General features: G+C 42.9%; 1 protein-coding gene and 1 non-coding gene across 6 annotated transcripts in view; one reads left to right on the forward strand and one right to left on the reverse strand.

Annotated features, from left to right (window-relative positions):
- LOC105478822 (myomesin 1) overlaps positions 1 to 25376 on the reverse strand; it is a 178900-nt gene that overhangs the window by 1837 nt on the left and 151687 nt on the right. For all 5 annotated transcript variants that reach the window (XM_011736457.3, XM_011736454.3, XM_011736455.2 and 2 more), the window contains 12 exons: positions 21411 to 21547; positions 17230 to 17374; positions 16115 to 16174; positions 15755 to 15822; positions 12709 to 12822; positions 11767 to 11854; positions 10710 to 10748; positions 10510 to 10615; positions 7605 to 7768; positions 4249 to 4285; positions 3982 to 4004; positions 3101 to 3156 (listed from right to left, as the gene is read on the reverse strand). In XM_011736457.3, coding sequence (XP_011734759.2) covers positions 3101 to 3156; positions 3982 to 4004; positions 4249 to 4285; positions 7605 to 7768; positions 10510 to 10615; positions 10710 to 10748; positions 11767 to 11854; positions 12709 to 12822; positions 15755 to 15822; positions 16115 to 16174; positions 17230 to 17374; positions 21411 to 21547 — 1037 coding nt within the window. The remainder of the gene's footprint in view (positions 1 to 3100; positions 3157 to 3981; positions 4005 to 4248; positions 4286 to 7604; positions 7769 to 10509; positions 10616 to 10709; positions 10749 to 11766; positions 11855 to 12708; positions 12823 to 15754; positions 15823 to 16114; positions 16175 to 17229; positions 17375 to 21410; positions 21548 to 25376) is intronic.
- Positions 20809 to 20871, forward strand: LOC112426140 (U7 small nuclear RNA). The gene has a single exon (XR_003017422.1). It is a non-coding gene; the product is annotated as a U7 small nuclear RNA (small nuclear RNA).

The following is a 25376-nucleotide window of genomic DNA, read 5'->3' on the forward strand; positions in this document are numbered from 1 at the left end:
ACCTTTGTAACTCAGCACAATTACTTGCAGATTCATCCAAGGTGCTGCATGTATCGAGAGTTTATCCCTTGTTACTGCTGAATAGAATCTCATAGTATGTTTATGCCCGTAAGGGCCATCTGAGCGTTTTCCAGTTTTGAACTATGATGAACTAAGTTGCTATGAACATTTGTGTACAGGTTTTTATGTGAGCATAAGTTGTCATTTCTGTGGGATAAATGCCCAGGGATACAATTGCTGGAATGTATGATAAATGCATGTTTCATTTTTTTCTTTATTTTTTTAATTAAAAAAATAGAGAATAGAGATGGAGTCTCATTATGTTGACCAGGCTGGTCTTGAACTCGTGGTCTCAAGCAATCTTCACATCGTGGTCTCCCAAAGTGCTGGGGTTACAGGCATGAGCCACCACACCCAGCCCATGTTTTTTTTTTTTCCCCAGAAATTGCTAAACTGTTTTTCTGAGTGGCTATACAATTTTGGGTTACATTCCCACCAGAATATACAAGTGATTCAGTTTCTCCACAGCCTCTCCACCATTTGTTGTTGTACACCAGCCCACCCAGCTTCTATTCTTTATTACAGCAATTCCGATAGGTGTGGTGTGTTATTTCACTGTGGTTTTAATGTTCACTTGCCTGGTGACTAATGATGTTGAATTTACTTCACATTTTAAAATTCCATTCTTGTATTTTTATCTTACTAAAATCCAGACGTGATAAGGAAAGAACTAGGGCTCACAATGTATAGAGAAAACGCCCATCTACCCATCATTCTAAAGAGTCTTACATGATTATTTGTTACCCCTTTTGTAGGTGTATCATTTACAATTGGATAGATTAAGAAATCTGTTTATCCCCCATCACTAATTAATATTTCTTACTGAATTACCCTACAAATACATTTCAGTCAAAAAAAGAGGAGTCCAATTATTATCCTTAAACTGAATGAGCAGATTAGGTATATGCTCTTGGAAACTGTGATTACCTGTAGTTAAAGCTTTTAACAAAGTCAAACAAAAAGTCCCAAACACTCCTTGACAGTCTAGTGGTTAGGAAAAAAAAATGCAAAAAACCAAAAAACGAAACTCCCAAACACCTTAGGCGTCATGGAAAACTCTTATCCACACTTCAGATTTGAGTTCTGCATTACAAAGTACTGTCATATACATTCTCTTTAATTCTCAGTACGACCTACAGAGTTGTATATTTTTAACCTGATTAGGTGAGGAAAATGGAAAAGAGAGTTGAAGAACAAAAGCAGCCCTGCAGTGAGTGAGCTTAAAATTAACCGTGATCCTATTTTCCACCTGCGAGGAAACATAGTTGAATGAAACCTACCTCTTGCTAAAGCATTTCCACATGCCTTGCTTCGTTACCCGAATTCCAGTCACCCACTGTATGTCTTCACTGCCCTTTGAAGTGGAAAATTTGTTCTACTACAAATATCTCTACCCCTAGGACTGGTATGTTAAACTTGTTTTAATTTATTTTCCATTTATTTTTTGTAGGCAGCATCTTACTGTGTGGTCCAGGCTGAAGTGAAGTGGCATGTCATGGCTCACTGTAGCTTTGACCTCCTGGGTTTCTTGAGAGAAACAGACAGGTGCACCACCATCCCCAGCTGACTTTAAAAGATTTTTTTGTAGAGACGGGGTCTCATTATGTTGCCCAGGCTAGTTTGAACTCCTGGGCGTAAGCAATCCTCCTGCCTTGGCCTCCCAAAGTGCTGGTTTACAGTCATGAGTCACTGCACCCAGTGGCTGTAAACTTTTTAATGAAACATAAAGATAAAAAAAGTGAATCCAGGTTAGAAATTGTGTTGATTCGCTCAGACTGTGTAGAGTTAAATGAAAGTAAGGAAGGCCTCATTTGGCATCTTTATCTTACAGGGACTCTTCGGAAAATGCACAGTACTTGTTGGGGACAAGTTGCAGTGATTTACCTGACGCCAAATTTACAATGTTGTGAACTCTTGGAGAGATCATTATAGAGACAGGTTACATCAGTTTAAAACCAAATGGAAAGAAACCAGAGGGGCATGTTCTATTTTTGTGTGTGTGTATGTGACAGGGTCTCTGTCACCCAGGCTGGAGTGATCTTGGCTCACTGCAACCTCCGCCTCTTGGGCTCAAGCGGTCCTCCCACTCAGACTCCCGACTAGCTGGGACTACAGGTGTGTATCACTACACTCGGCTAATTTTTTGTAGAGATGGGGTTTCGCCGTGTTGCCCAGGTTGGTCTCAAACTCCTGGGCTCAAGTGATCTGTGCCCCTTGGCCTCCCAAAGTGCTGACATTACAGGCGTGAGCCACTGCACCTGGCCTAGGGGCACATGTTCTCAGGATCCCCTGGAGTTCTGTCACAGGGGAAAAAAATTAATAAAAAAAGAAAGAAAGAAGCCCATTTTCAACAGAACTAGAGCCTATAGAAATTTCCATATTCCACTGTGTTAGAGGTAATTTCTTTCTTCAATTGTATTTGTCATAGAGTTAACACAGAACATTTTCAGTTTCCCATAATTTTAAAGGGTGACTTTTGAAAGATACTAAGTGGTCTACATATGTCTATTAGAGACAAACTTTTATCCTGATGCTTGACCTATAAAACATTAAGATGATTGGAAAACCGACTGCTTTTTTTGAGATGGAGTCTCACTCTGTTGCCTGGGCTGGAGTGCAGTGGCATGATCTTGGCTCACTGTAACCTCCACCTCCCAGGTTCAAGCAACTCTTCTGCCTCAGCCTACCAAATCGCTGGGATTACAGGCACCTGCCACCACACCAGGCTAATTTTTGTATTTTTAATAGAGACAGGGTTTCACCATGTTGGCCAGGCTGGTCTCGAACTCCTGACCTCAGGTGATCCACCTGCCTCGGTCTCCCAAAGTGTTGGGATTACAGGCTTGAGCAACCGTGCCTGTTCAGAAAATCAACTGATTTTTAACCTTGTGTTTGGTTACTTTGGTTAAGTATAAGCAGCTATGGAATAAGATGAGGGTGGTGGGCTGTTAAGTGTATCTTAAAAGAAGGAACCAAGGTTGGGGTGCTGGAACCTGTTTCTAGTGCAGAAGGAACAGGCACAGGCAGGCTCCATGCTTACCTTCCCCTCCTGGATGGTGACCACATCTGGGAGACCTCCCAACACCCGGGCACGATCTGTAAGCATAGGCATTTTGGGTTAATCACTGCAGTGGCAAGGCCAGTGGCCATACTCACAAAACCACCCAGGAAGCTACAGTTCCAATTCAGTTTCCTTCTCCTGATTCTTCTATACAGTTTTCAATATGCAAAAGAAGAAAATGACCCAGGGATTCAGGATTTTTCTTTTCTTTTTTTTTTTTTTTTTTTGACACGGAGTCTCGCTCTGTCACCTAGGCTGGAGTGCAATGCCAAGATCTCAGCTCGCTGCAACCTCCACCCACTGGGTTCAAGAGATTCTCCTGCCTCAGCCTCCCGAGTAGCTGGGATTATAGGCGCCCGCCACCGTGCCCAGCTAATTTTTGTATTTTTAGTAGAGATGGGGTTTCACCATCTTGGCCAGGCTGGTCTTGAACTCTTGACCTCAGGTGATCCACCCACCTCGGCCTCCCAAAGCGCTAGGATTACAGGTGTGAGCCACTGCGCCTGGCCCTTACAATGTTTCTTGATGTTTCTTTTCTCCAATACATACACACTTTTATGAGACACTGTATCTGCAAGTGACTAACAACCTATTGTATGATTTGCAGCCAAGAGGTTTCTCAGGATGTCTGGGTTGGAGCTCAAGTCAAGGGTAGGGTGACATTCTTTACAATGTAACCTGAGACCTTCTTTTCATAGATATTCTTACTCAAAAGACTAAAATGAAAACATATGTAGAACACCTAAGATTTAAAAAAGAAAAAAAAACACTTCCACTCTCCTCCATCTGTAGTCATAATAGCAAAACAAAATTATCTTTTGAATCTATCCCAGGAGTACTTGTGAAAATGGTTTACTCACTTTTCTCGGCAATGGCAGCTTGTCTGTGGTTGACAGAAACAAACAAAGAATAATTTAGTGTTAGTATTACTTCAAAGTAGCTAAACTTGACGACATTTTCATCGCCTCAGAAACATTTTGCTGTTCAATGTAACAGTGGGAAGTGCTACTTCTACTGTATTTTCTGAAATAAAAGGCTCTTTCTAACACTCAGAGGGGTAAGCAGTAATGCAAGCTTCCAGGGAAATTAGTGCATGCAAGTGGCATTGGTTAGGACAAGGGACTTACTTCAACCTCTGGAATTCAGCATAGGCCTCCTCGTATGCTTTAAACGAAAAAAGAAGAGTTAGAATTTTCTCACCCAGAATTGACGACACACAGGGATATTAAAATTCACAACTGGAGATCATTGTGATCGGTCCAGACTTTGATTAAGACTGTGCTTATGTGTTCACTCCACAGCTTAATGTGCTTAACAAGGTCAGGAAATACTTTCTAGGCACAAAATATGAAATAGTAGATTTTAGAAGCTTTCAACTCAGCCAGAGGGTTTCAGCCCCTCAAATGGAAAGGCAGAGATTAACTCCAACAAAGAAAAACATGGGAATAAATATCTGTTTCTTTTCTTTTTTTGAGACGGAGTCTTGCTGTGCCCAGGCTGGAGTGCAATGGTGCAATCTCGGCTCACTGCAACCTCCACCTCCCAGGTATAAGCGATTCTCCTGCCTCAGCCTCCCAAGTAGCCGGGACTAATCAAGTAGCATGTGCCACCACATCCAGTTAATTTTTGTGTTTTTAGTAGAGACGGAGTTTCACCATGTTGGGCAGGCTGGTCTCAAACTCCTGACCTTAAGTGATCTGCCTGCCTTGGCCTCCCAAAGTGCTGGGATTACAGGCATGAGCCACTGCGCCCGGCCATAAAAGTCTGTTTCAAAGAAAAGCTGGCTGTTGAGTAAACATCCTGAGTGTCAAACAAAAACAAAAACAAAAACAAAAACAAAACCTTTCTCTTATTAAATTATCCCAGACATCAGAGCCTCCTAGATAGGCAGTTAACTCTCTCTCTGTTATGCTGTCTGGTCTATTTGGGTGAAAAAGCACAATGAGTTACTGTAATCACAGAGGGCGCTGGTGCTTGCCTGAAGCAATGTTTCTTATGCCATGATGGACAGGGGATGAAAGGCAAGTGGGACAAGAAAATGAGATCTATATAATTCTTAAATAATTTTTTTCTGTGCCTGTAGAGTAAGCCACTTTGATTAAAGATCCAGGCAAAATGGCAGCTTCTCTGGGACTACAGGCGCCCGCCAGCATGCTCAGCTAATTTTGGTGTTTTTAGTAGAGACCGGGTTTCACCACGTTGGTCAGGATGGTCTCGATCTCCTGACCTCATGATCCACCCGCTTTGGCCTCCCAAAGTGCTGGGATTATAGGCGTGAGCCACTGCACCCAGTCTTGTTTTTTTTTTTTTTTTTTTTTTTTTTTTTTTTTTCCAAGAGACAGGGTTTTGCCATTGCCCAGGCTGGAGTGCAGTAATCATAGCTTGAGGTAGCCTCAAACTCCTGGGCTCACATGATCCTCTCGAGCAGCTGGAACTATAGGTGTGTGCCACCACACCTAGTTATTTTTAATTTTTTTTATTTTGTAGAGACAGGATCTCGCTGTGTTGTCCAGGCTGGTCTTGAACTCCTGGGCTCAATCGATCCTCCTGCCTCAGCCTCTCAAAATGTTGGGATGACAGGTGTAAGCCACCATGTTGGGCAGGTTGCTTCGTTTTGAAATCCCTCTCACCTCATCTTTCATCTCCTCAGTGGTCTAGGAATCATAGTATTTTAAGTCTAGAGAGTGCTTAGATAATACTAGTTTATTCCCTCATTTTACAGATGGGAAAAATAAGTATAAAGCTAGGCTTAAAGTTGCTGGTCCTGAGTTTTTCTCATCTGTAAAATGAGGGGTAGACTGGTTAGGCGGACCCAGGCTGAAGTCAGTGCTTCCCCTTGTCCCCACACCACTCTGAGAGAGAGGTGGGAATGGCTGAGCCAATCTGTGCTTGGTAGCAGTGGCAATGCTGGTAGGACAATCTACAGGCTTTTCCTTAAAAAGGATTTCAGAGTGGGGTAGTTAAATAAGCTTTGGTGGACCAGAGAGTAAAAATAACATTTTAAAAATTTTAACTTTTTCCACCCCCTTACTGCCTCCCTTTTTCGGTTGTGTTTCACACTGTCAGACGGAGAGTGGAAGAAATCCCCCGTCGCCGTGCGCTGGTGACGCAGGCCAAGCGTGTCCTAGAAAGCCTGCGTCCCTCTGGGCCGGCGGCTCCCGTTACTGCGGGTCCTGCGGAGAGTCCTTCTAGTCACCGTGAGTGGGTGCGGTGAAGACAAGGGGATTCAGCCCCAAAAACACTCAAAGCAGGGCTGAAGGGCTACGCTCTAAATGACGAATCTGCTCTCTGAGGTTGAAAGAACCTGAGTTACTGAATATTGAGGTTGTATTTATTTATTTATTTATTTTTATTTTTTATTTTTTGACAGAGTCTCGCTCTGTAGCCCAGGCTGGAGTACAGTGGCGCAATCTCGAATCATGGCAACCTCTGCCACTTGGGCTCAAATGATTCTCCTACCTCAGCCTCCCGAGTAGCTGGGGTTACAGGCATGTGCCACCACAGCCAGCTAATTTTTATATTTTTAGTAGAGACGGGTTTCACCATGTTGGTCAGGCTAGTCTCGAACTCCTGACCTCAGGTGATCCACCTGCCTCAGCCTCCCAAAGTGCTAGGATTACAGGTGTGAGCTACCGTGCCCACCTGAGGTTGTATTTTAAAATGAAGGAGTAGAGGAAAAGTCAGTCCACAGCTGTCTTTATTAACTTTAACACAGTATAGACTATTTTATTTTATTTATTTTTAATTTTTTTAGAGACAGAATCTTGCTCTGTTGCCCAGGCTGGAGTATAGCAGTGTGATCTTGGCTCACAGCAGCCTCAACCTCCTGGACCCAAGTGATCATCCTAGCTCAGCCTCCTGAGCAGTAGGGATTATAGGTATAAGCCACCACGCCACCACACCTGGCTAATTTCTTAAAATTTTATTTTTGAAGAGCTGGGGTCTCACTATATTGCCCAGACTGGTCTTAAATTCCTGGCCTCAAGTGATCCTCCCACCTTGGCCTCCCAGAGTGCTAGGATTAAAGGCCACCATACCAGCAGACTATTTTACTTTTGTAAGAAAGAATAGGATGAAGAGTATAGTTCTGGGAAAGGGAGAAATGGCCCAGTATTTTTTAACTTTTTACTTATAACTGAGTATTTTTTATTATTTATTTATTTTTATATTTTATAGAAACGGGGTTTCGCTATATTGCTCCAGGCTGGCTGGTCTTGAACTCCTGGGTTCAACTGATTCGCCTGCCTCCCAAAGTAGCTGGGACTACAGGTGTGTGCCACTTTGCCCAGCTTTTTTTTTTAGAGATGAGGTTTCGCTATGCTGCCCAGGTTTGTCTTGAACTCCTGACTTCAAGCCATCCTCCTGCCTTGGCCTCTCAAGGTGTTGGGATTACAGGCATGAGCCACCATGCCCAGCTCCCTTCATTTCTTTTAAAAGGCTCATTCATCCAGAGTAAATTTGAATCTGCAAAATATCTGTTTACCTTGTCCAGAAAGATCCACTGTCTTCTGATGTCCAGTTTTGCCATCAAAGAGCTCCATGACGTACTTCCCTTTGTCATTCGGGGTGGGCTCATTGATTTGTAGCCAGATCTGCTCTCCAGTGACCCCGGTCTTAACTCTGTCTGAGTACCTAATGGCGGCCCCACTGTGAAAACCGAAGAAAACTTCCTTAGCGTTTGCTTCCATCCAGGGCTGATCTTTACTTTGTCTCTTATTGAAGCTCTTGCTGTAAAGTTTTATAGGCTTGCAAAAAGCGAGGGATCTGCATATGTTATTCTTCTGCTTCAGAAAAATTATGGGCCATGACACACAGAACTGGGATTCCAAGGCCCAAGTTCTGACGGTCGGAATATTTATTTATTAATAACTCCTCATAGCAGTCTGAGGCCCAGGGCAAATCACAATACTAATACTTCTCAGTGGTATTATTATCTTTGTTTTAGTTTGGATTTATTTGTAGGACTAGGGTAATCTATAAAGCTAAAAGGCCAAACTACATATTATTTTACTGTATATTTCATCTAGATAATCTATGGCTGTAAATCAGATTTCACAAGCTAGTCCAAAAACAACACTTATGGAGGCTCAAGTGGTTGACTAGACCAAATAATTAAGATGCTTATGCTTTGCTGGTCTAATAGCAATTTCCTCAAAACATCCTTTCAGTGTTCTCATTTTTGAACAAGTAATTCTTTTAGAGAAGATATAAAGCTTTTTGATTGATGATTCAATGAATTTTACTTCTCTGACACTTCAGACTGGTATATTAGAATGTCCTAGATGTCACAGAGGAATTTCCTGGAATTTGATCTATTTTAGCTTATAATTACTTTCCTAAAATGTATTCTGAAAGAAACAGAACAAAGGAATAAGCCCCAACATTCGACACTGGAATTTTACCAATTCTCATTTTTATGACTCAGTTAATAATAAATCATAATACTAGCGAAAACACTGTTTTACATAACAGTAAAGTCATCTTAAAGAAAACACAAATGGCTGCTTTGCGGCACCTGGCTCTGGCTAACTGTTCAATCTAGCCCAGTGGGCCCCAACCTTTTTGTCACCAGGGACCGGTTTCGTGGAAGACAATTTTTCCACAGACCAGGTAGGGGGAGGGTTTCGGGATGACTCAAGCACATAACATTGATCATCAGATTCTCACACGGAGCGTACAACCTAGATCCCTCACATGCGCGGTCCACAATAGGGTTCGCGCTCCTGTGAGGATCTAATGCCGCAGCTGATCTGACAGGAGGCGGAGCTCAGGCGGTCATGCTCGCTCCCTCGCTCACCACTCACCGCCTGTTACACGGCCCAGTTCCTAGTAGGCCACGGACTGGTACCCGTCTATGGCCTGGGGTTTGGGGACCTCTAGTCTAGACTTCACGCAGCTGGAATCCAGTGGTAGGTAGTGCCATGATGAACCGGGCTCTGGAGCCAGGCTGCCTAGGCTCAGCCTTGACCCACCTCTTAGCTGTGTGACCTTAGGCAGGTCACCTCCCCGAGCCCTAGCTTCCTCATCCCTCAAGGGAGGAGCACCTCCCACGCAGAGTGGTGAATGTGAAATGAATTCACATACGTAAAGGGCTTTCAGCAGCGCCCCCCATACTGTCAATGCCACTGAGGGTACAGGGTGGGGAAACTTGCTATCTGTACCCTCCTGGGGATGCCACGGGACCTTCTTCTCAGTGGGGCTCCTAGGAACACTTGCAGTTTGGAACATTTGCATCCTGAGGTTGGACTGAAGGTGGCTACACTCCATCAGATTATCTATGCCAGGCCTCGGTTCTCTTTCAGCTCAGGATATTTCAAGGAAGCACGGAGGTTAAGGACACTGTCAAGAGTGTAAACGGGAGGCCTGGTTTGATTTGGAAACTGATGTCAGCTCTTGGAATCCCGGAAGCTAACTTGAATAGAGTCCCTGTATAACTGCACGGAGGTTCAAACCCATCTTCCCCAAAGTCGCCTTGAGCTCTCCAAAGCCTTCTGAGGGTGGACCAGAAACATGCTAATGTCTCACTCTGCCAGGCGCTATAACATCAACAACAATAATCTTGGGCACTCATTGGATTAGGCTTCTTTGGTGGATGCCCACTCATTCATACCGTGGGAAATTAGGTGCCTCCTGGTGCACACTGCTTCATCTCTGTTCCAGACCACAGAATGTGTTAACCGTGTGGATAGAGAGAAGGGTAAGAATGTGGCTCCAGATGCCTGGCACAGCAGAGGGAGCCCAAGCACGACTGTCTGGAGGTGGAGGCTGCGTTATAGAGGTGTCCGTGAATTATGGTACTTCTTCAATCACAAATAAAGACGTACTGTAACTATTACCGGCCTCAGCACGTACATGTTGAGGGAACGAGCTAACCTCCCAGTAAGAGAATGCCCTGGTGGTTCTGTCCTGTGCTCACCAGTGTCAGACTTGAGAATCAAGAAGATTCCTTACTTGAGAAGAACATGAAAATTTTTTCCCTATCCTCCTCTCTTCCACTGGAGAAAGAATTTCTTTTTCTTTCTTTCTTTTTTTTTTTTTTTTTTTGAGAAAGTGTCTCACTCTGTCACCCAGGCTGGAGTGCAGTGGTGCAATCTCGGCTCACTGCAACATTTGCCTCCTGGGTTCAAGCAATTCTCATGCCTCAGCCTCCCCAGTAACTGGGATTACAGGTGTCCGCCACCACGCCCAGCTCGTGGTTTTTTTTTTTTTTTTTTTTTGTATTTTTAGTATAGACAGGGTTTCACCATGTTGGCCAGGCTGGTCTTGAACTCCTGACCTCAAATGATCCACCCACCTTGGCCTCCCAAAGTGCTGGGATTACAGGTGTGAGCCACCGCACCTGGCAGGGAAAGAATTTCTACACAGCAAGTAAGTTCCCATTTACTTACTTGTGGGACCAGTTAACTTTCAAATCCTCCACGTAGTAAGTTACAAAAGAGTACAGTCGGATGCCCTCGGCTGTGCTCTGGATTTTCAGGTCTGTAGCAGACAAAGCTGAAAGAAGAAAAGAGCATATTTCATGCATCTGCATGCCCCTCCTGGCAGGAGGATCATAAAGCATTGTTGTGGTGTGAAATGTTTAACTTACCTATTTTTTTGCATACTTCTGTCATCAGTTCCTTAAAGGCTGTGGAGAGAGATTCAGAGCCAAAACTTTAGCATAAAAATTCTCAATGTAAGGTTAAATCTCAAATTCTTAGTTCTCAAAACTTCCCTTTCTGGATGAAAGGAAATGGAAACAAGGTGAATTTGTGGACCCACTGAAAATGAGTATTCTTTGAGGAAATAGTTTAGTTTTATCAGGTTTTAAAGGATCCCTGCTTATTTTGATTTTTTTCCCCTTGAATTCTTTGTAACAATCGCCATATTTACATTCTAGAGAAAGGGCCATAAGAGATTTCTAGGAAGGTTCTTGACTTTGGGATTCTCTTTCTTCTCAATTCCCAGGAAGCCTTAGTTTACATTAGAGGACATTTTCTTATCCGTGTCATTGATTTATACTGAATTAACCATGTCGGTCTCCTGGCCTTCATCAGCCTGATAATGCTTTTCGCCAATAAACACATTTAGCCCCACCTCCGCCCAAAGTAGGAAGGTGAAATTAGTCAGATTTCTGCTGTTTGTTAGCAATATTATTTTTAAAATCTTGTTCAGGAACAAAATTGTAAGTTTTGGGGTCCCAGGTAGATTTTCATCATCATGATATATTTGTCCTTAGCGGTCTCTGAAAAATGGAATTTGCTTTCTTGCTCTGCTAAAAACTGCAAGGCTTCACATTTCATATGTAAATCTTGCTTGCTACCTTTGGAGTGGACTATTTTTTGTCATGCTTCTGACAGAAGTTTTTGAGCCTGGAATATTTTTATAGAGTTGAAACAAAAATGATTTAAATTGAAAACAGACCCCTTGTGGACTCTGGACTATAAATTCTCTAAGGATCAAAAATACACTTCTGATTTCGAAGACGACTAGAAGTGAGGTATTTTTGAATAAAATAGTTCACTCTGCTGGAATTTCACTTAAGCCAAAATCTGTGGACAAAAAAAAGTCAGCATGACTTCAATTGTCAGCTCAGTCTCAATCATCATTCTGGTAAGCTGTATGCAGAAACACACAAGACAGACGCCAGCGGTTGGTGGACTGACCTTCATCCACAAGCTTCAGTCTGCTCTTATCTTTTCCTCGGTCATCTTTCAGGATAACTTCATAAATCCCAGCATCTTTCTTGGAAAACTAAGGGGGAATAGATATACCACATTGCACCTTTCATAGCCGCAGGGCATGGTATCTGTAATTTTTTTCTTCTGCTTCTTCTTTTTTTTTTTTTTGAGACAAGGGTCTCACTATCAGCCAGACTGGAGTGCAGAAGTATGATTACAGCTCACTGTATCCTTGAACTCCTGGCCTCAAGTTTGGCCTACCAAAAGCCCTGGGATTACAGGTGTGAGCCACTGCACCTGAGCTGGTATCTGCATTTTTAAAGGCCCTTGATTTACAGAACTGCGATCAAAACACTCTTTGACTAAGCATCTAACTGCGTGAGTGATGAACCGCTCACAGATGCAGACATGCACCTCTCCGTAATAATTTGACCAGTGAGCTAGCAGTCCTGACTTTTTACCTTCTAAGGCTGTAACTGATATGAGGCTTAAAGTCCTTACCTTTTACTCTACCTTCATTTATTAAAAACAGTGATCACTAGCTTTATAGTGATATATTTAAATGGGGTGCTTTTTTAAACAAGAAGTAGATAAAAATCTATCCTTAAATGAAACCATGTCTGATGTCTCTGCACTTTTAGGACCAGGAGGCTTAAGTACAACTGAAGAAGGATCCACTTCACTGCCCATATATGGATAAAAGCAACTCAGAAAAGCGAGTTGTGGCATTCAGCTAATATTGGTTTGCTGTCCACCAAATCCACACACGTCACAAGGCTAGAGAAGCTTTTGTGTTCCTACAGCAGTTGAAAGTAAGCTAATATAAATCCCCTGGTCATGAAAGGAATACAGAATCTAGTCACTGTTTTGGGATAAGACAGAGGGTAGAGAGCTAATATATTACATTTTGCATTTATAATCGCCTACCTCTGTTATAAGCAGGGTACATATACCATCCTTAAAGTCGTGCTTTTCATCCACTGATATCTCCCTCTCATCTTTGTACCACACAATATGAGTCTCCTTCTTAATATTTGCCACCTAGGAGCAAAACCATAATTACTTTTTTTAAAATAAGGAAATGTACTCTTGTGAAGTTAAATAGTTCTTAATGCAGCAAGATATAAAAGAAAAAGCACTGAACATGGAGTGAGAAGACACAGATTTCTAAAGGAATCAATGGAAAGCGATTTTAATTGAGAAAAGAGTTTACAATCAAGTGGACACCAATAGAATAAACCTAAACCAATAGCATCTCTATTTCCAGCAGTGAAAATTTGACTTTAAAATCACATGGTAAGAAAGAAAAGAGAGAATAGATACATTCATACTGATATACATACTTAAACGAAAATAGAAATCTCAAAACCAAAGGAAGACAAATCCCATCAGATTAAAATAAAGGCTGTGTTAGAAAAACAAATGACTTTATTAAAGGAATGGAATGAGTAAGCCCCAATCTATATCTAAAAATTTAGTAAAAGATAAATGAGGCATTGCAAATATATGTGGAGGGGAGGCATGGATTAATAAATTAATTACTTAGCAATTTTGAGGAGACTCACTCAGATACACTAATCTCCTCATCATGTCATCTATTTCAAATGGACTAAACAACCGCATGTGGTTAAAGGGATCTTGAGCTTTATCTACAGTGCTTGATTTTTTTCTTTTTTTACAAAGGAGAATATACTCATGTATTTCTTGTATAATTCAAATTGTATGAAAAAGTAAAGACTTCTTACAAATCAAGAAAACTATCTCAAAGAGCCCACTGAATAATGGGTGAAAGGTACATACCATTCCCCAAAGAGAAAATACAACTATAAAACCAACAAAGAAAGTGTTACCTCATTATACATGAGAATATACAGGTTTTAAAATACGAAACAATTTCAGCTGATAAATAAACACAGGAACCACCCTGGTAACTGCAGTGAAACCACTACACACAATCACTCCGCAGCTTTGGGCTTTGCTGAGTACATTGCTCTTGAAATTTGGACATAACCCTTGTGTGGATCCTGGAAGTTCTGCTTAGATAGTTGTTACAAGAGATACTAGGTCCTTAGGGCATGAAGGTTTTTAGGTGTTTTGTTTTTTTTTTTTTTTTTTGCTGTGGCCCCTTCCTGCACCTGCCCAAAGTGGATCGTGTCTCCTTGCATCTGAGCTTTCTGTTGTCTGGGATGGCAAAGGTCATAGCTCCACATGTGGACTCCTGAGGGAGAGGAAGGTCCCAGTGTGCAAGCTAGGGTTCCGCCTGTGTTCGTTGTTTTGTTTTTGTTTTTGTTTTTGTTTTGAGACAGAGTCTCACTCCCTCGCCCAGGCTGAAGTGCAGTGGCGTCATCTTGGCTCACTGCAACCTCAGCCTCCCAGGTTCAAGCGATTCACCTGCCTCAGCCTCCCAAGTAGCTAGGACTACAGGTGTCCGCCACCACGCCTGGCTAATTTTTGTATTTTTAGTAGAGACGTTGTTTCACCATGTTGGCCAGGCTGGTCTCGAACTCCTGACCTCAAGTGATCTGCCTGCTTTGGGCTCCCAAAGTGCTGGGATTACAGGCGTGAGCCATCGCGCCTAGCCCCTCCTACATTTTTTTGAGTAGACTAGCACCAAGCAAGACCCACCATTCTCTTGTGAGTCTGAATGATTAGCTGAGCATACTCCAGGAACTGTAATGCCACATGTGAGGGGCCAAATTTACAGGAATTCCACAATAATGGAACAAAGAGCTATGGGGAGACAGAGGGAGTGGGAGGCCTTCTAGAGATGACTGTGCTAGGCCTGGAAAGGATTTTGTCAGAGAAGCTGAAAGAAGGTCATTCCAGGCATTGGAATGACAGCGTAAGCACGAACTGTGTGAATATTCACAACCCATTTCCAGGCTGCCCTTGGTTGCTCAGAATCTGGGAATGGGGCTGACTCTCCTGAGGAAGGCCATCACAGGACACCAGAGCTCCTCTGCAGAGGGCCACAGCAAGCGCAGAAGGCGAGGGATGTGTGGGCTTTTGCAAAGGGATGGTTTATAGGGAGGGGCCATGCGGATGAGGAAGTGAGTCGGGGACAGCACGACAGGGCAGCTGGGATAAGAGAGAAGCTGAGGGCTTCCGCTGCTGCCTGAGAAAGAGTTTTTCAAGCAGCATTGCTATTTCCTGTGAGGCTAAAACCTAGAATTGATTTTCCTTATATGTATTTCTGATAGACTACTGTTTCTCTGAGTTTATCAGATCTAGTAGACACTGGGGCACCTGGGTTCTGGGTTTTATCATGACAATTGTGAAATCCACACCAAATGCCACACCTACGCTTCCACTTGTCCTTGTCAGCCAGCAGGACCTTCACGCTCCCGCTCCAACCTCACCCACCAGTTCCTTACCCCAAACATTTCTGATGACTCACTCAGCTACACACCACAAGCTAAAGTACAAACTCGTTTAGAATGCCATATAGAATTTTTTTTTCCTGAATCTTTTCGAAGTCCTAATAAGACAATTGGTTTTGAGCTGCCAACTCTTTTCCACATCTCTCCCTCAAGCCAGCACAGTGGCTTGGAGTCAGTGGCACAGCTGGGGAACACCCAGGGGGATTGTTGCGCCAGCCTCACAATTTACTTAGCAAGGTCCACGAAACACTGCAGCTAGAGTGATTCTGGAATAGGTCTATGACTTACAATACAGATTTGGCTTAAGACAAAAACAATGTGAGAGTCTTTGGAGATTACTAATTAGATAAAGGTCGAGGGTCTTACTAACTAGGTCATTAGTAGTGACTAGGAATGATCACCTTGCCTTCTCATATTTTATGTCGTTTTATTTTAAATCGTTCTTATCAACAGATGATTACAGTAACATTCAACAGTAAATATGTGTCCCACTTATCATTTTGGCTCAGATGGAAGAGATGAAAAATTGATCTTCCTCTTCTCTACATTCTATTTCCCTTGAATCAAATACTAAAAATTTATCTATCTCTTACCTTGCATTTCAATAGTACATTACATTCACCAGTCACTTCCCAGCTCAAATACTCAGCAAAGTGAGGACCTATAAAATTTTAATGACATTAGCAATTACTCTATTAATCACAAATGCAAAATCAAAGCTCATACTTAAGTCCTAAGGTGATTTACGTCTGAAGTCAAATTTTCAAAATTCTAGATTTAGCTTTTAAATATTTTAATGTCTACCTATTTAACTGTAAATATTTTCAATTATTTTAATTTACTAGGCATTATTAACATAATAATATTCATTTTAATGTGTTATGGAAAGAACCTTGGAATATTTTGTACAAAAAAAATCAAAATTTTTCTCTTTATCCACTGCCTATTTTTACCTTGTTTCCTGATCCATTCTTGCCGCTGGAATTCAGCTTCTTTCTGGAGCTTTTTGAAAACTACAAATTGAAAAACAAGGAAGTGTGAAATTGAGTTGGGTGGTATAAATGCACCTGTCAGCTACCACCCCTAAGTGATTTATATTCATTACTGTAACACTCATACATTGTGACAAGCCTGCTCATTTTTTATCTTTATAGATGAAGAAATAGGCTCAGGAAGGTTGAATAAATTGTACAAGGTCATAAAGCTAGGAAACAGTGAAATGATATTGGATGTTGCAAACACAGAGCTCTGGCTAGCCTTTCCATTGCCTTTGTAACTGCCACATTTTAAATCTGGGTGGCAGGAAGGGAGCAGCTGATTTACTACAATCTAGTTACAATGGATGATTAGTAGATTCGCAATGCACTACTTTTGCATATTTTTATTCTCAATTTTAGTAATTTACAGTAAGTACACATGGCAAAACAGTATCATGGTTTGTTTCTGAGACACATACAGTCTTTGTTGTATTGCAATCTCCCTCACTGGAGAATTTGAGCAATAAACATTTGTTTATATATGAAAGTATTTAAATGCAGTCTTGCCTGTGGGCTAGGGATAAATTTGGTGTTCTTTTAACTTAACTTTCATTTCTATGAAATAAAATACCACGTAAAGTATTAACTGAAAACTGTATTTTGTTTTTTTTTTTTTTTTTTTTGAGACAGAGTCTCACTGTGTCGCCCAGGCTGGAGTGCAGCGGTGCGATCTTGGCTCACTGCAACCTCTGCCTCCCAGGTTCAAATGATTCTCATGCCTCAGCCTCCCAAGTAGCTGGGACCACAGATGCATGCCACCACACCTGGCTAATTTTTGTATTTTTAGTAGAGGCGGGGTTTTACCATGTTGGCCAGGCTGGTCTTGAACTCCTGACCTCAGGTGATCCGCCTGCCTGGGTCTCCCAAAGTGCTGGGATTATAGGCATAAGCTACCGCGCCCAGCTGAAAATTGTATTTTGAACATTAGAATTCAATTAAGAAACAATTCAAATGACAACTTTTGTGCCATGGGGTATTTGGATTGAAGGGAGGAGCAAAGCCTGCTGGTTAATGTTCCACGGAATTCTTACCATCTCCAATAAGAACAACAGTAGAATGGTTAGTTGCTTTTCCATCTTGAAGCTGGAAAGTGTACGTTCCCTCATCCTCATCCTGTAGCTTCTCCATGAACATTTCAATGATGCCAGTGTTTCGGTCAATATGCATTTTATATTTCTTCAGTGTGAAAAGAAAATGACAGAGAAATCACTGAGGCAGATATTTTACTTGGATGACAATAAGCTTGATGAAATAAAAATAAACCCCAAAGAATAATAATTTTAGGCTAGGTGCAGTGGTTCATGCCTGTAATCCCAGTACTTTGGGAAGCTGAGGTGAGGACTGCTTGAGGCCAGAAGTTTTAGAATAGCCTGGGCAACAAAGCGAGACCTTGTCCATATAAAAATAGAAAAATAGCCGGGGCACAGTGGCTCACACCTGTAATCCCAGCACTTTGGGAGGCTGAGGCGGGCAGATCACCTGAGGTCAGGAGTTTGAGACCAGCCTGACCAATATGATGAAACCCCATCTCTACTAAAAACACAAAAATTAGCCTGGTGTGGTGGGATGCGCCTGTAATCCCAGTTACTTGGGAGGCTGAGACAGGAGAATTGCTTGAACCCAGGAGGCGGAGGTTGCAGTGAGTCGATTGCACCATTGAACTCCAGCCTGGGCAATAAGAGCAAAATTCTGTTAAAAAAAAAAAATGGAAAAATTAGCCGGGCATGGTGGTGTGCAACTTTAATCCCAGGTACTCAGGAGGCTGAGATGGGAGGATCTCTTGAACCCAGGAGGTCGAGGCTACAGTGAGCCATGATTGTGCCACTGCCCTCCAGCCTGAGCAACAGAAGGAGACCATGTCTAAAAAAAAATTAAACATTAAAAATTAGAGTAATAATTTAAATACAATTTCTTCATAACTGAACAAGTTCTTCATATTCTTATACTCAGGAAAAGGGAAATATTATATGGAGTTTTTGATCTAGAGCAGAATGGATTACTAAAAAGTCTGAAATTTAGTTTCTTTTTTTTTTTTTTTTTTGAGACGGAGTCTCGCTCTGTCGCCCAGGCTGGAGTGCAGTGGCCGCATCTCAGCTCACTGCAAGCTCCGCCTCCCGGGTCTATGCCATTCTCCTGCCTCAGCCTCCCGAGTAGCTGGGACTACAGGCGCCCGCCACCTCACCCGGCTAGTTTTTTGTATTTTTTAGTAGAGACGGGGTTTCACCGTATTTAGCCAGGCTGGTCTCGATCTCCTGACCTTGTGATCCGCCCGTCTCGGCCTCCCAAAGTGCTGGGATTACAGGCTTGAGCCACCGCGCCCGGCCTGAAATTTAGTTTCTTAAATCTAAATAAAGTTTTGTTACCCCAAGTGACAAAATGTCAAAAAGTTGTCTTTAGACTCTCACATTACCTTCCAGATTACATTTTATCTATCTATCTATCTATCTATCTATCTATCTATCTATCTATCTAGAGATGGATTCTTGTTCTGCCGCCCAGGCTGGAGTGCAGTGGTGCAATCTTGGCTCACTGCAACCTCTGCCTCCCAGGTTCAAGCGATTCTGCTGCCTCAGCCTCCCGAATAGCTGGGACTACAGGTGTGTGCCAGCATACCCAGCTAATTTTTGTATTTTTAGTAGAGACGGAGTTTTACCATGATGGCCAGGCTGGTCTTGAAGTCCTGACCTCAAGTGATCTACCCACCCCAGCCTCCCAAAGTGCTGGGATTACAGGCATAAGCCACTGCTCCTGGCCTACATTATTTTTAATGAGTAGAATAAAACTATAGGCAGCAGAGGCAGGTATCTTGCTCATTTATCACTATCTCCTTGACATCTTGCACATGCATGGTATATAATAGTCAATTAATAAATATCTGCTGAATTAATACTTGAAAAAAATGCTTCTAAATCTATTTACTCTCTCTTTTTTTCTCTTTTTAGAGACAGAGTCTGTTGCCCAGGCTGGAGTGCAGTGGTGCAATCATAGTTCACTGCAGCCTCGAACTCCTGGACTCAAGCCTCAGGCCTCAGGCTCTTTTTTTTTTTTTTTTTTTTTGAGACGGAGTCTTGCTCTGTAGCCCGGGCTGGAGTGCAGTGGCCAGATCTCAGCTCACTGCAAGCTCCGCCTCCCGGGTTTACGCCATTCTCCTGCCTCAGCCTCCTGAGTAGCTGGGACTACAGGCGCCCGCCACCTCGCCCGGCTAGTTTTTTGTATTTTTAGTAGAGACGGGGTTTCACCGTGTTAGCCAGGATGGTCTCGATCTCCTGACCTCGTGATCCACCCGTCTCGGCCTCCCAAAGTGCTGGGATTACAGGCTTGAGCCACCGCGCCCGGCCAGGCCTCAGGCTCTTGAGGCTAGGACTACAGGCACACACCACCATGCCTCACCAATTTTTAAAAATTTTTTGTAGAGATGATGCTTCGCTATGTTGCCCAAGCTGGTCTCAAACTCTGAGCCTCAAGCAATTCCCCTGCCTCGGCCTCCCAAAGTGCTGGGATTACAGGTGTGAGCCACCATGCCTGGCCCTATTTGCTCTTAATGAATGGAAAGAGCCCTATTAGACTATACTTATTTTATCATATTGTTTAGACAAATTTTTTTCCCCAGAATGTAAAGATAAGTTTTAGTCACTGGGCATGCAAGCACAAATTCCATGATAGATTTGAATTTGTTAACTTTTGCTATATATAAACTATCACAGAATGAAGGCTCAGGCCTGGGATGAACTCTGTGATGCCATTCATGCTCCCGAGCCTCCCCTGCAGGAAGTCCGTCTCCAACTGAGATCACATTTTTGCTTAGCATCCCCCTATCCTATCCTGCTCCCCAACAATAAATCATTTGAACAAGAAACAACTTCAGACTATCTTTCTAAGAAACTTGACTTAAGAGAGCAGGTGCATACTCTCAAGGCAACACGTGTGCACGCTTGAACACGTGAAGGGGAGTACGTCTATATGCACGTATGCATGAATGTTCACTCACTGACTGTGGGGTGATGGGTGAGGCCAACAACACTTTTCCTTCCTCTCCCCTGGCCAGGTGGTGATCACAGCAGTCGAGGGAACATTTTGAAAGTGGAGAGGAGATGGGTCGCAGTGGACACAGGAGTCAGGAGTGACTTGTTCTGGCCCCACAGCAAGTCACTCTAGGCACTGGGAAGGACTACGCTGCATACTCTCCTAATATTCATGGTACTCGTTTCCCTCTCACTAACAAGTCCTCACATGTTTTAAAAATACATCTCAGTGAAAAGGGAAACGGTTGCTAATAACAGTCACAAACCACACCTCCTCTGCCCTTTCAGTTTCCCATTTACACCCATGATAGCACAGGTGACAGTCAGAGCACCTGAACCCCCAGTTCTTCAGTACTACTGGGCACTGGCCTGATCTTGACTTGACTGATGTCTGTGGGGAGGACAAATAAAGCTTAGATGTTGTAGCTCTATAAAAACGATGCTTATGTTAAAAGGAAAGGAAAGAGTATTTTTTATATATATATATATGTAACTATCTATGTAAATATGACACAGACATACACACAGAGAAGCATAGAAAAATGTCTTAAGAAGTATATACCAATATGTACATCAAAAAGCCATTAGAAGTGTTACAGCTCTTTTAGAATTTGTCTAGCAGGCTTTCCGGTTTTTGCTGGAAAGACCCCCCAGCACTGCCACCAAATTAAGAAAAGCCGTAAGAATGTGCGATTAGCCCTTTCTGAGTCTTTAATGCTTTTTGCAGTAAGGATGTATTGTGTTTTTAACCAGAAAAGCAATGAAAGGTATTTTTATTGAATTTTTCAGAGCCATTAGGCAAGAGGCCTGTTCTTCATATAACGAATCAAGTCCGTGCTGAGGTGTCCAGTGTGAGTATGATGTGAATTCAGGCAAGGGTATGGGCTCCTCTGCCTCCCAGGACAGCCTCTCTGTTTTCATGGGTGATCATACATCTCGGTTTGCCTGAGACCGTTTTGGTTTATGACTGTTTATGACTGTTGTCCTTTCATTCTCAAAGCGTCCCAGTTTGCATAATATGATATAGTCAATCTGTATTTTCATTTCACAGTTTTCACTTGTGAGAAGGATTTAAACTCACCCACTCCACCACCCAGCGGTTTTTATAACAACATATCCACATCCACATAAGGCTTCCTCAGTGTATTCTACAATGATACATTAAAAAGGCTAAACAGTGTAAAACCTACCGGGCCTTCAAAAATTTCCTTCTCGTTAAATATGTAGTTGACTTTGGCATTGCCAGACAGCTTCTCAGCCTGCATCCAAAACCGGACCTGGCCCTTCTCCAAAATTTCAACTGCCAACTCTGATTTAACTGGGACAGCTATGAAAAGTAAAAATAAACACAGTAATTATATTGGTAACCAATTATATTGGTGCTCATTTTTCAACAAGTGAAAAAAAAACAACAACAAAAAAACAGGCAATGGAAATGACAATGTAGCACCTGCTTCTTGCAAAGCCCAGAGACAATGAGGGTTGCAGGGAAAGGCTTAAAGACAGAGGGACTCAGCTCTGATGCTGGGACTGTCACTTAGAGCAAGTTGTTCATCCTCTTTGAATCATTAGTTGTCTCAACTGTAAAAATGAGGAAGATGAACTTACCTCTAGGGGCATGGGGCACTTGTAGTCAGTATCTCTAACTTTCTACTGAGTCTTTTGGTTAGTGTTTTTTCTTGCTTTTTTTTTTTTTTTTCCAACAGGTTCTCGCTCTGTTGCCCAGGCTGGAGTACAGTGACACGATCTCGGCTCACTGCAACCTCGGCCTCCTGGGTTCAGGTGATCCTGTCACCTCAGCCTCCTGAGTAGTTCACACAACAGTAACGCACCACCACACTCGGCTAGTTTTTTTTTTTTTTTCTTTTATTAGACAGGGACTCATTATGTTGCCCAGGCTGGTCTTGAACTCCTAGCCTCAAGTGATCCTCCCTCCTTCGCCTCCCAAGGTGTTGGGATTACAGGTGTGAGCCACCTCATCTGGTTGGCAGGTGCTGTATTTTAAATTAGAAGCTTCGAAACTTATGTCAAATGTAAATTAATATTTCTTTGTATTCATTTTAAAACTACCCTTTTCAAATTTCAAGGGATGCTTTTCTTTGCATTATTCCATATTCACTACCAAGTTCAGTGTGATAAATTCATTCCAATGCAGGACTGAGAGGGGGCTCAGATGTCATCTATCGAGGGGGTTTCAAGGTGGAGAGAAGGTGGGTTTTGGAGTCCCACCAAGATCTGGACCAGTTACTCTCCTCCTTTAGATCTTGTGTCCCTCACCTGCTAACATGGATGTGCTATGAAGAGTAAATATAAGGCCAGGCACGGTGGCTCACACCTGTCATCCTAACACTTTGGGAAGCCGAGGTGGGCGGATCACTTGAGGTCAGAAGTTTGAGACCAGCCTGGCCAACATGGTGAAACCCCGTATCTGCTAAAATTACAAAAATTCGCCAGGCATGGTGGTGGGCGCCTATATCCCAGCTACTCCGGAGGCTGAGGCAGGAGAATTGCTTGAGCCTGGGAGGCAGAGGTTGCAGTGAGCCAAGATTGCACCATTGCACTCCAGCCTGGGCAACGGAGTGAGACTCTGTCTCTAAAAAACAAACAAACAAACAAACATAAATATAGTAAGAGAACACATTAAGGTACTGTGAATAGTGGTCTGTGTTCAAGAAGGTTGGTTCTCTTCCTCCCCTCACTTTACTGATCTCTTTACAAAATCTCAACTGCACCCCGGAAGACAGTGGTAACACGTCTGGGTGGTGGAGCTGAGAGCAGGGTCACTCCATCTCTTCTGTATTCCTCTTGGTCCTGGTTGTCCACACGGTGGTTTTCCAGTGTGAGCAGGATGTCTCAGTGCACCAGGGCGGCAAGGGCAGAGGCTAAGCTTCTCCCTTGCAGGACATTCATGCTTGCTACAAGTAAGTCTTGAGGAGAGTAGAAAGTACAATTTCTTCTAAAAATATCTGGAGACCTCATTCTAGGAAACTTACTATGTGAGTGAAGAGGTTACCTAAGAGGCCCAGAGTGGTGAGGGAGGAGGAGGAACAGGCCCTCTTGGAAGCCTCCAGCTCCCTTAATGTTCACTGTCCTCCCTGAGTTCTGAGAACATCGTTTGGGGAATGCTGGCCTCCTTGAATGTCCACGGGGGCACGGAGCAAAAGTGGCTGTGCATACATGGAGACAGCCCATGTCACAGTCAGGGGAGCAGGCTCCAGAGGCAGACCACCTGGGTTTAACCAGCTGTGTGCAAATGATCTAGTTACTTAACCTCTCCAGGCCTCATGTTCTTCCCCTCTAAAATCAAATCACCACAATACCAACCCTTTTAAGGTCATTGTGGAATTCAAATAAATATATCCTGCTTAACTACTCTACAGAAAGCCTGGCATATAATAAATGCTCTATTAATGTTGGCTGTTAATGTTTTGGCATCTCTTTCCTCCTCTAGTTGCTTCTACAACACCCTGGAAACACTTTTTTTGTTTTCTTTTTTCTTTTTTTTTGAGATGGAGTCTCACTCTGTCATCTAGGCAGTGGCATGATCTCAGCTCACTGCAACCCCTACCTCCCGGGTTCAAGCGATTCTTGTGCCTTAGCCTTCAGAGTAGCTGGGATTACTGGTGACAGCCACCACACCTGGTTAATTTTTACAACCACTAATTTTAGAATATAATATGTTGACACCTAAGAGGATACACCAACATATCTATATTTATATATACGTGCTTGTGCATGTCTCTCCACATAAAGTGCATGTATACAACAGGGGTAACAACTGGTGTCTGCAAACGAAGGGCCATTATGCAGCATGCTGAGAATACCAAAGTGTACCCTCCCCCCACTCCCCCAAAATACCTTGAATTCTGGGTGTACGGATATATATTCAAATAAGCTATCTTTCCACACTGCAATTTAGTATCAATACTGGCAAGATAGACTAAGTCGCTTTCTATTTTTAGCTTTGTGCATTTTTATTTTTTCCATTTACTCAGCTCTAAATTTCCTTAGGCTCTTTTCTCTGGCGGTTAATGTGCCTCAGCGAAATATGTTATTTGTAGGTTTAAGGCACATGTTTAGTGGTTTTCAAAATATTTTTGAAAACAGCTTAAAATAGGAGAATTTACTGTGCCAAAGGATAAAGGAATACGATACTCGTTATTACATTCTCTAAGAAATAAGACAGTTTAAAACTTTACAAAATCTCATGAAGACAGCTTCATCAACATGCCAGCGTTTACAAAGATGGAGTGCCTATGAATCAATAAATCGCATGAGCTACTTTGATCCTATCACCAGGCCTCTGAAAATATTCACGTTGTGACCCCATTGGTCTGAGAGTGGTAGGGGAAAGAAAAGAGCGGGTGCTATAGTATTGAAAAATGTTGCTTCCTTGGGTTAACCAAAACACCCTTGGATTGGGGGCTTTGATACTTGCATGTCAGAGTTTGTTATTTTGTGATTTTTATATTTATTTTTTGTGACAGTTTCTCACTCACCCAGGATGAAGTGCAGTGGCATAATCACGGCTCACTGCCGCCTCCAACTGCTGGGCTCAAGTGATCCTCCCGCCTCAGCCTCCCGAGGAGCTGCTGCCACACCTGGCTAATTTTTGTATTTTTGTAGAGATGGGGTTTCACCATGTTGCCCAGGCTGGTCTTGAACTCCTGGGCTCAAGTGATCTTCCCGCCTTGGCCTTCCTAAGTGCTGGGATTACAGGCATGAGCCACCTTGCCCAGCCACATGTCAGAGTTTTAATCAGTCTCAGGTTCTCCCTACCAAAATGCGACACTAGGTCTCTAATAAAAGGATACCTGAGTTTGCTGCTACCCTCTCTCTTAGCACCAATAATCAGAGTTCTTAGGCTTATGCAAGATAAAATATCTCAGTATAAATGATAATGACATCAGGCAATGCCTACTGTCTGGATTAATTCTGGCATGATCTCGGCTCATTGCAACCTCTGCCTCCTGGGTTCAAGCGATTCTCCTGCCTCAGTCTCCTGAGTAGCTGGGGTTACAGGTGCCTGCCACCACACCCAGCTAATTTTTTGTATTTTTAGTAGAGATGGGGTTTCACCATGTTGGTCAGGCTGGTCTTGAACTCCTAACCTAGTGATCCACCCACTTCGGCCTCCCAAAGTGCTGGGATTACAG

The sequence above is a fragment of the Macaca nemestrina genome, chromosome 19 (genome assembly GCF_043159975.1).
Source record: "Macaca nemestrina isolate mMacNem1 chromosome 19, mMacNem.hap1, whole genome shotgun sequence".
Lineage (NCBI taxonomy): Eukaryota > Metazoa > Chordata > Mammalia > Primates > Cercopithecidae > Macaca > Macaca nemestrina.